Source organism: Apium graveolens, chromosome 3 (genome assembly GCF_009905375.1).
Source record: "Apium graveolens cultivar Ventura chromosome 3, ASM990537v1, whole genome shotgun sequence".
Taxonomy (NCBI): Eukaryota; Viridiplantae; Streptophyta; class Magnoliopsida; order Apiales; family Apiaceae; genus Apium; species Apium graveolens.
The window spans coordinates 228,840,791-228,852,088 of NC_133649.1; the positions used below are offsets into that span (position 1 = coordinate 228,840,791).

Below are 11,298 nucleotides of genomic sequence, written 5' to 3' on the forward strand. Positions count from 1 at the left end.
TCGCTCAATCGACTCGTGGACAACTCTGAAAAGCAAGTTTCAAGCCCGATTTTCCAGCAACTACAAAGGAATCAAAGTTACTGCATCCTTGATGACGATGCATCAACGCTCCGGCGAAAGTCTCAGGAGTTTTCTAACCCGGTTCAGGGAAGAGATAGCAGAAATTCCAGACTTAATAGAACAGATGGCTGTCAATTTCCTGACAGCGGGCATCGATAAGTCTAGGCATGGCCTCCTTTTAGAAGAGATCTTTGAAAAAAGGCCGAAAACACTACAGGCTGCGTTCCAGATTATAGAACACCGCATGATGCTTCAAGAAGCGGTAAGCTGTATACAATCTCCACGGAGGTCGTCAAAGTACGAACGACGACGAAGCTACAGTCCACGATCCCCTGCGAGGGAAAGACGCCGAGAGCGACGTAGGTCGCCCCCGCCTCGCACATCGGACCTCCCCCCGAGGGATAGAAGAGAAAGGGATTGGCAACTCCACAATCGATCTGAAAAAGAGTTCACGAAACTCAACACTGAGAAAACGACAATTTTGGCGGTATTGAAAACGGAGCCGGACTATCGCCCTCCAAGACCCATGAAACCAGGGAGACCCCCAAGCTCCAGATATTGTGAATATCATGAAGACACCGGCCATACAACAGAGCAATGTTTTCAACTTAGCAATCTCATCGAAGGAAAAATTCGTCGAGGGCAACTAGTCCACTATGTGCAACACGATGATGAACCCAGACGTCAGCATCGAGGCGAAAACGACCGTGTAATCGACGTTATTTTCGGGGGCGTAGCCGCCGGGGGTCTCTCCCACAACTCTCGCAAAATTTATGCTCGAGAAGTCTTTAATGTCAATCCCTCGACAGCTAAACGCCCTCGAGTGAATCCCTCCCCCGTCATCTCTTTCTCTGATGACGATTATCGTCCCGGTCTCATCGAAGGTCATCAAGATGCTCTCGTCATCACAACACGGGTGGGAAACAATACGGTTAAGAAAATGTTGGTCGATAATGGTAGCTCCGTCGATGTGTTATATCACCATGCTTTTTCCCGAATGGACATAGGAGATCGAAGACTCGAAAACTCCCGAACCCCGCTATACGGGTTCACAGGGAATGAGGTTCACGTTGTAGGAACCATCGATATGCCAGTGCTCTTCGGTTCCCCTCCCTGTCAGATTTGGAAAATGGTCAAATTCCATGTGATTAGCGCTTCCTCAAGCTTCAACGCTATTTTGGGACGAACAACGATCACCGCGCTCCGAGCTATAACATCTATATCCCACTTGAAAATGAAGTTTCCCACAGATTTCGGCGTGGGAGAAATGATTGGTGATCAAGTAACAGCAAGACAATGCTATCTAACCACCGTTTCTCCAAGAAAAAAGACAGAGGAAGAGCTAGAAGTCAATCAAGTACTAGATATCGACCCAAGAGAATTGGTTGAGTCATCCACAAGCAATTCATGCTCCCCTCTCGAAGAAACAGAGGATATAGAAGTATTTGAAGGAAACCCAGATAAAACAACAAGAATTGGTAAAAACCTCTCATCAGATCTCAAAAGAGATATCACAAACCTCATTCGGGAATTCTCCGACATTTTCGCGTGGGTCCCGAAAGACATGCCCGGCATCCCGGAGACCATTGCTCGACATTCGCTGCACATCAGTAAAGACACCAGGCCTGTGCGCCAGAAACAACGTATATTTTCGGCCGAGAAAAGAGCAGCCATCGACCAAGAGGTCGACAGACTCCTCGATGCCGGTTTCATCGAGCCCGTGCAATTCCCCACGTGGATATCAAACGTAGTTCTGGTTAAGAAAAGCAATGGGAAGTGGAGAATGTGCATTGATTATTCAGATGTGAATAGGGCGTGCCCTAAAGATTTTTACCCTTTGCCCAACATCGACCAACTCATCGACGCCACAGCAGGAAACGAGCTCCTGTCCTTTATGGACGCCTTTTCGGGGTATAATCAAATTAAGATGGATTCCAATGACTGGCAACAAACTGCTTTCATCACTCATAGAGGGGTCTTTGGATACAAAGTAATGTCCTTCGGATTAATCAACGCGGGTGCTACTTTTCAGCAGACAATGGATAAAATATTCTCTTCGCAGATAGGAAGAAACATGCTAATATACGTCGATGACATGATCACAAAGTCAAAAGCTACCTCCGACCACGTGACAGACCTTCGAGAAACGTTCACCAATGCAAGGGCAAATAACATGCGACTGAACCCGGCAAAGTGTTCATTCGGCCTTACTGCAGGTAAATTTTTGGGATTCCTTGTTACCCAGAAAGGCATTGAGGCCGATCCAGCTCAGACAAAAGCCATCCTAGAAATGAGCAAACCAAGATCCATTAAAGACTTACAAAAACTCACAGGGTGTATAGCCGCACTTCGAAGGTTCATTCCTCAATCTTCAAAGAGATGCCTCCCGTTTTTCTCTGCAATGAAAAAAGCTTCCAGATCATCGCACTTTGAATGGAACGAAGACTGTGAAAAGAATTTCACGGAGCTAAAGATGTTTTTGACAAATCCTCCAGTTCTAACACGACCCTTAACAGGTGAACCGCTACGGATTTATCTCTCAGCTTCCGACGAAACGGTCGCGGCAGTATTGGTCCGTGTCGATGAGGAAAAAGATATCCCTGTGTACTACATCAGCCACTCACTACGAGACGCGGAAACAAGGTACCCTCAAGTCGAGAAACTCGTATACGCTCTCGTTGTCGCGAGTCGTAAGCTACGCCATTATTTTCAAGCGAGAGAAATCCATGTCCTGACCAATCTTCCTCTGAAAAGAATCCTGCACAAGCCTGACATAACAGGCAGGCTCGCAGCTTGGACCATCGAGTTAAGCCAGTTCTACATCGAGTATAAACCTCGAACGGCGATCAAGGCCCAAGTTCTCTCAGATTTCGTCGCCGAATGCCAGTTCCAGTCCAAGACGCACAAACCTGATGAGGACCAGTCTCGTCCGTGGCTTTTGTTCGTTGATGGATCCTCGACGTCCGGCTCGGGAGGAGCAGGGGTCATATTAATCAGCCCAGGAGGATTCAAAATTCAGCAGGCTCTCAAGTTCGGGTTCTCCGCCACAAACAACGTGGCCGAATACGAGGCACTCATTGCCGGTCTAAAGCTCGCATCCGATCTCGAAGCAGAGGTCATTGACATATTTGGGGATTCTCAGTTGGTTTGCAAGCAGATAAGTGGCGAATTTAAGACGCATAATGAAAGGATGGCCCGATATTTAACAAGAACACAAGAGCTTCTTAGCAAATTCCCTTCATGGAAAATGTCAAACGTCGACAGGGAGGAAAACCAGTGGGCAGACTCTCTAGCCAAACTAGCCTCTTCCAGTCTCCCCACTAATCTCAGCCCAACATACGTCGACATTTTGGAAACCCCCTCTATCGATGAGATATCAGTCAATCAAATCCAGGCTAGGTTCGATTGGCGCCAACCCTTCCTTGAATACATTATCGACAACAAGTTGCCTGAGAATAAGTCCGAAGCCCGCACTCTCATGTTCAAAGCCAGGAACTACTGTGTTGTGGGTTCGGAGTTATACCGACGTGCCCTCTCTGAGCCTCTGCTCCGTTGCTTGTCTCCAGAAGAGGCTCTCCAAGCGATCGTGGAAATACATACGGGAATCTGTGGAGAACACCTAGGAGGAAAAACATTAGCCCTCAAAGTTATCCGACAAGGCCTGTTCTGGCCTACAGTCCGGAAAGATTGTGAAGATTACGTCAAGAAATGTCAAGCATGTCAGTTACACGGAAATGTAAACCGTCGACCCACGACTGAGCTGAACTCCATTCTCAGCCCATGCCCTTTTTTCCAATGGGGAATAGACATTGTGGGTCCCTTTCCAAAATCCAAAAATCAGTGCCAATACATCGTAGTCGCGGTGGATTACGCAACCAAATGGGTCGAAGCAAAGCCACTTGCTAAAATACGAGAAAAAGAGATGATAGAATTCTTTATGGAATACATCGTCTTTCGCTTTGGGATCCCCAGAATCTTAGTTTCTGATAACGGCACTCAGTTTGTAGGAAAGCGATTTGAGGAGGCTCTGCTCGAATTAAAAGTCCAGCACATCAAAGCATCTGTAGCATACCCCCAAGCAAATGGACTAGCAGAGGTAACAAATAGAACCATCCTACAAGGCCTGAAGAAAAGAATTGAAGAAATACCCCGATGTTGGGTCGACGAACTTCCGAATGTATTGTGGTCGTATAGGACAACTCCCCGAAGTGCGACGGGCGAAACTCCCTTTCGACTTGCATATGGAGTCGACGCTGTCATACCTGTCGAGATAAGTCTCAGCTCACCACGGATCGACGTATTCGATCCCGCTTTATCTCTCGTCGGACTTCGCCTTCACAATGATCTGTTAGAAGAAACAAGGGAAGAAGCCCGAATGCGGATGGTAGCCCAACAAGAAAAAACTGCAAGGTACTTCAACAAAAAAGTCAAACCCAGAGACTTCAAGGTTAACGACCTTGTCTTAAGAGATTCCGCAGCGTCACAACCCACTGTCTCAGGAAAATTCAAACCAGCTTGGGAAGGCCCTTATCAGATCTCGAGACTTGTAAGCTCGGGGACCTATGAGCTTGCTCACCTCGACGGGAAACCCATCAAAAATACTTGGAATGGAATCCACCTCAAAAAGTTCTATCAGTAATTTAATCTCAGTTGTAACTTGTTATCTTGAGGCAGTAAAATGCCATTTCAAAAACAAACCCTCGATGTAATAGGGGTCGCCACGATGTTATGATGAACAAATTTATTTAACTTGAAAAAAGCACAGACTTTTTAATTCCTTCGCTCCTTACTTAATTAAAAATAATCATTCATTTCTAAACAAGTGTTTATACAACCACTTCACGTCGACGGTCTGGTCAATAAAATCTCTCTCATAATGTAAACACTCGACTACGAAGCTAACAAACGACTTAATGTTTCAAACTCGAGACAAATAGATAGCAAAACCAGCCAATACGTAACTGCTTACATCATAGAAATAAGCTTAAACAATAGATCGCATACCTTATACTTCTTACAAATCCAGGACCACAATGTTTAATACACTTCTCAAGTTCTGGGACCCCCATGATGTTGGTATCAATAAAGCTCTTAAACACTTAAAAAATGTTCAAATACGATTACAAAAATCGCAGGGCATACCCTGCCTTCACGCGTTACCACCCTTCGATGCCAGGTCACGAAGATAATCATCAAAGGCATGACCCTCGATGGCAAAACCAGCCTCTTCCACCCGTTGAAGGCATCGTCCATAACCGTCGCCCAGAGCGCCAGCGATATCTTCAACGGCTTTCTCTACCTCTGTCTTCAGATCCGCATTTTCTTGCACGATCAACTTGTAGGAAACTTCCATTCCTTCGACCTGTCGAAGCAAGCCTTGGCGCTTCCCTTTTTCCTCTTCAAGCTCCCTTTCCACCTCGAGCAGTCGACCCTCCAGCTCCTGTATCCTCCCACTCGACACCTGCTCCGTAGCCCCCATCTCAGCAACCTTTTTAGACAGTGCGGAATTCGCCTTAGTCAAATCAGCCACCCTGTGCTCGAGTTCCGCAAAACCCACCGCAATCTTCTTCTTTTCCCCCTTCAAGGCAGCAACTTCAGCCTCGAGCTTGGAACAAGCCTCACCATCAACATCAGCCTTGTAATCCTCCAGTATATGCATAAAATCGGAAAGAAACTGCAACAAAAAAAAAAAAAAAAAAAAAAAAAAAGGAAGAAGGGGGGGACATTAAAACAGGGTCGGCAACTACGACTATAAACGACCATGACCGAACATGAAAACAAAGAAACGTGCACATTAAAAAAGAGAGGGGAATGAACGTACCCTCCCAGCCCGGCTCTTACATCGATCAACAAGGTCCTCACGCTTCCTCCCATCATAAGCAACCAAGTCCTGAGGTAAGTTAAAGAGGTTAAGTGCCCTCAAGGGCACAGTTGACCCCCCCGTCCATCGCTCCGTGGGCTGGATCTCGACCCTCACCACCTCTTTCTTCGACCGAGGGTCGACGGTCTTCCCATAAACCCTTTCCCCGGCAGTGGCCACATCTTTGTTCACACCCTCGAACCCCCGGCCTCCAACAGCCACTTCATCGTCCTCCCTCCGAAACCGCTTTCGAGGGTTGCCCTCCACGCGGACAAGATCTGAAACAACCCTCTCATTATCTTCAATTACCTTGTTTCCCTGGTCATCAAGCAATTCAATTGAAACTGAATGAGGAACCCCCGACGGTCCAGCCCTGGCCGCATCAACAGGCTTCCTCGCAGCACGCTGCAATAACAACATCATTGCCTTGTCCATTCCCCCTCGAATCCCTCCGTCTAAAACTTTTTTAAGTGAGGCGCCTTCCACTACAAAGAAACAAACAAAACAATAAGTCAGCCTTCCTATATATAAACACTTACGAAATTTAAAATAAGCAAGAGCCGAAAATGACAAGTACAAAAACTAAATACGTAAGCAAAATAAGGGCAATAACAATTAATATATCCCCCTTACAGTCGTGCATCCCTAAAAATCCAGAGTCCTTCAAATCTAAGTGCGTATACCATGTCCTCGACCCATGAAACTCATCGAGGTAGGCAGTATCATGCTTCTCCATGTTATTTAAATAATCAATCGTGCCCTGACTAATTTTCCCGCAAGGCTTTACAAATTCCAAGTCAGGACCCCCGACGTACAACCATTGCGAGTGATAACCAGAATTCGATGACCTAACACTAACAATCTTCATCCGTCGATGTCGGGAGTCGAAATATACTTGACCACCATAGTACCGCACACCATAAATAGAGAAAAACAATTTCAAAGTCGGTGATCGACCCTTATCACAACACAGCGCCACGAAACCACTTAACTGAGCAACAGAATTTGGAGTCAGCTGCCCTAGACCACATCCGATAGCCTCATACATCGTCAGGAAGAACGGATGCATGGGCAAACGAAGACCAAACTGAAACATTATCATCGCAACCCCATGCATCCCGAACTCGGGCATCATCCAAACCCTTTCATCTGCTGTCGGCACTCGATACCGGTAGCCGTTAGACAAGTCGATGTACTTCTCCAACTTACTCACAGGGGGGTCGACAGTGATGTAATAACTAAGATAGTTTAAACTAGGTTTGCTCTCAAATTCGATCCTACCCAATCGAAGACTTTCCTCGACCGTTCTATTCCTAAGTTCCAGGGTACGAGGACTTAAAGGTGGGGAAGGCATAGGACCTGGAGGCACCTCCCTCAAAAACTCATCGCTTCCTAAGAAATCGAAAGATCCACACTGACCTAGGTCCGGGATCTCTAAATTATCCAAGTTCAAAACAGACTCCTCGTCACCCTCTTCTAACGGTCGCTTCCCGGGATCCCGGTTGGCGGCACTATGCGACGACGACGACGAAGGAAAGTCGGCCATTATAAACCGGTAAACTATAAACACGACCGACCCGCAGATAAAAAGGAAAAGCAATAAAGAGAGAGAGTAGACGACTTACAGTGCGAGCCCAGCACGCGCTGCAATCCCCTTTTAGATACCTGGAGAGGAAGCCGAAGAGGTTAGCCTGGAAACCTGCAAAAACAAAAAAAATCTGGAAAAATAAATTCAAAAACACACATGAGCGGATATATACCTTCAAAAAAAAAAAAAAAAAAAAAAAAAAGCATTACGTTTAATTCCTTTCTTTTTTCGGACACACACATTTGACTCCTATCTCGAATTAACAGTTATTTCCTATTTTTCTTTTGCTTCGTTCATTCGTTTTTTCACTAATTTTTCCCTTCATTTCATTATCCCGTCCTGCCACTAACTTTATTCAGGTATCAAGACAAAAACCTCGGAATTCAAAGCGCAAAGGTGGAGAGCACGAAAACGCAAATCTAAAGATATCGCGCAAAGCAAGGGGGGGGACTAATGTTGGACCAGGACAAGTCGGCCCAAAGGGATTATAGTTAGAATAATCACAATACATCATGTAAAGCCCAAGAAGGCCCAGATTGTAAGGATTGAGCCCATTTGGGACTTATTATAAATAAAGAACAACAACCCCATTTGAGGGGGTTGGCTAATTAAGCAAAGAAGATCATCTCCTAAAAATATAGACTAATAATAATATTATTGGTACGTCAGATATTAATACTGCATTATGGAATGTTTATATAGTTACGTGTTGAGCTTTTGTGCTCATATATTTGCTTTGATCTAACCATGGCAGTTAAAAAAGAAGATGGCCAGACTTAGGCGCAGCGCTCGCAAGAGCGTTCCTGGCGGTCCCTACCGCGTCGTAGGTTTCCAGATGCCAGAGCAGGTAGAAGTGTGTGTGAGCAAGCGTAATAGTTGGAAGGAATGTATAAGTTGGATCAGATACAATGGGTTATCTGTTGGTTCCATGTCAGAATCGAATAAATTTGAATTTATTACTATTTTGGGTTGTAATATATTTAATCTGGTTGGTAGTTTTGTAATCTTGTCTCATACTAAATCCTGATTAGATCCTGTTAGAGTTAATCAGGGTTTATTATATCCACTGTTATTATAATAGTTAATGGTGTGTGGGTCCTCATTTCCTAACCTCGAGATTGAGAGCGTCACAATATAGACATGTTTACAGACAACTGAACCTCCTAGTCAACTACTGTTAGGCCAAGATCCCGCACTTTGGTATAGGTACCTCCAAAACCATGATCCTTTGAGCTAAGAACCTCATCAAAACCTACATTATTCCATAGCAATCAAGTTCAACCCCTTTATAGGCCTTAAATCTAGCCCATGCAAGTTTTTGGGCACAACACCTGTCCTTCCCAGGATTGTATTATAAGTTGATCCAGCCTTGACTATCACAAAGTTCAAAATTTTTGTAGCTTGTCTCGACTCCTAAACCATTGTTAGTGGAAGCTTAATTATCCTTTCAAACGGGCATTCGATCCCTAAAAATTCATAAATCGGCATATCAGTCGAGGTCAATTGAGAATTATTTTATCCCATACGAATAAAGGTGAAATATAGAAGAACATCCACTAATGCCCCATTATCTACATTGACCCTTTTTATAGGGTTGTTCCTTATGATGGACGTTATGACTAAGGGGTCATCATAAGGAAATTTTACCCCTTCTAAATCAAAGTCATCGAATATCATTAAGACTCCAGTATTTGCCCATTTTGGGGCTTCTCCTTATTACAACCTGCGCTTTGTGTTTCGTACTACATGCAACACATGAGGTAGTTTACGCGTGGAAAAAAAACAGGCGCCAATGGGGGAAGTGCAAGTCACGCGCATAGAAGAAAGGAGGGGAGAACCGCTTGCGTGCATGTCATGCGCGTGGTACGCGCCTGGTGCTCGCCTGATATAGCAGGATTAAAAACCTTCTAATTCTGAGAGTCTCTTTGTTTCAGATTTGATTAACAAAGCTGTGAGTCCCGCGGTTTATAAACAACGAATTACACCTGCCAGTTTTCAGTTCTTGTACATTTTCTTTGATTGATTTCTTTTTCTTTGAACAACTGTTATTTGTACGACTCCTGCCAATTCGAATTTTTCTATTTTGCTTTTAATTCGAACAAAACAGAGCTCAACACAGCTGCCAACTTTTGTTTCCCTTTTTTTTTTACCCCTTAATTACTAATAAAACATGCATGCGTACAAATAATCTGGCTGCCGATTTGAGGAGAGAAAATAATAAAAATTAGATTATTAATTTTAAAAAATAAATAAATGAATTTGATTTCATTTATTTATTTATTTAAAAATCAAACCTAAATTTATTTTTCCAAAATTAAAAGTTGATGTTATATTAAATGTTAGATATATTTGATAATATCATGACTAATATGATTTATGTTTAGTTTTCAGATCTTACTTAAACATGACAAATCAGTACTTAACTAAAATCAACACTTATACTAAAGTCAGAACTTAAGTGATCAGTACTTAAGGTTCAGGAGATATTTATCAGGAGATAATATCAGAACTTAAAGGAAACTTTCAGATAAGGAAGGAGGCTGATTGAAAGGAAAGAAGATCGAGACAAACGTAAGAAGAGATATGCATGACAAAATGAATTCTATGAAGAATCGAATACTTGGAAGAAAAGATATCTGATTGATATATTTTAGGAAGCAGAATTATATTCCATATCAATTAGCGGTTATCTTGTAGCTGTTTAGTATATAAACACAAACATAGGGTTTACACTATAAGTCTTATCATTATCGAGAATATTATTCATTGTAATCCTAGCAGCTCTCGTGATATTTGTTCATCACTGAGAGAGAACAGTTCCATATTGTAACAGAGTTTATTGCATTGAATAAAGTCTATTTTTAGTTACTAGTGTTATTTGAATTTGATTTGATTGTGCTATACACAGTATTCAACCCCCTTCTACAGTGTGTGTGACCTAACAAGTGGTATCAGAGCCTATCTGTTAACACACAAACAGTTTAAGATCCAAAAACAATCATGTCTAAAGCAGAAACTCCAACCAAGCCCACCAAAACTGAAGAACCACCAAAGACTCAAATCCATAGTCGATATGAGGCAATTAGAGTTCCCATACTGAATTCATCTAAATATCCCATATGGAAGGTGAGGATGACTATGTTTCTGTAAGCTACTGATCCAGAATATCTTGACAAAATCCATGAAGAACCTCACAAGCCAACAAAAATAGCTGTTGTAGTTGCAGGTGAAGCAGCAAAGTCTGTACCAAAGGAGAAGAGTGATTACACTGCTGAAGATATTGCTTCAATTGCTAAGGATGCTAAGGTACGACACTAGCTACATAGTGCCATTGATAACGTAATGTCAAATAGGTTAATTAACTGCAAGACTCCAAAGGAGGTATGGGATGCCTTGGAGATAAGGTTCCAGGAAACTGATTCGATTAAGAAAAACAGGAAGACAATACTCACTCAAGAGTATGAACACTTTGACTCAAAGCCTAATGAGTCATTGACTGATTTATATGATAGATTTGTCAAACTCTTGAATGATTTGTCACTAGTTGATAAGGAGTATGATCTTGAAGATTCAAACCTTAAACTCCTGTTAGTTCTTCCTGAAAGTTGGGATCTGAAGGCAACAATTATAAGAGACAACTATAATCTTGATGAAACAACTCTTGATGAAATTTATGGGATGCTCAAGACTCATGAACTTGAGATGGAACAAAAAAGCAAGAGGAAGGGAGGAAAGTCAAGGACAGTTGCTCTTAAGGCTGAAGAAGAATCCCCCAAAGCAGCTACCTCAA

General features: G+C 43.2%; 1 protein-coding gene across 1 annotated transcript; it reads right to left on the reverse strand.

Moving 5' to 3' along the window:
* Window positions 1–4,845: 4,845 nt before the first annotated feature.
* LOC141710991 (uncharacterized) lies at window positions 4,846–7,636 on the reverse strand. The gene is made up of 3 exons (XM_074513456.1): window positions 7,546–7,636; window positions 5,882–6,405; window positions 4,846–5,734 (listed from the first exon to the last, which is right to left on the reverse strand). Exons 2-3 carry the CDS (start codon window positions 6,353–6,355, stop codon window positions 5,210–5,212), a joined length of 999 nt encoding a protein of 332 aa, XP_074369557.1. The 5' UTR covers window positions 6,356–6,405; window positions 7,546–7,636; the 3' UTR covers window positions 4,846–5,209.
* Between the last annotated feature and the right edge of the window lie 3,662 nt (window positions 7,637–11,298).

Excerpts from the sequence above, each read along its gene's own strand:
- LOC141710991 (XM_074513456.1), bottom strand. The coding sequence starts at position 6,355 with ATGGACAAGGCAATGATGTTGTTATTGCAGCGTGCTGCGAGGAAGCCT. Across the intron at positions 5,735-5,881 it reads GTAAGAGCCGGGCTGGGAGG|TTTCTTTCCGATTTTATGCA; the intron begins GTACGTTCATTC and ends TTTTTGTTGCAG.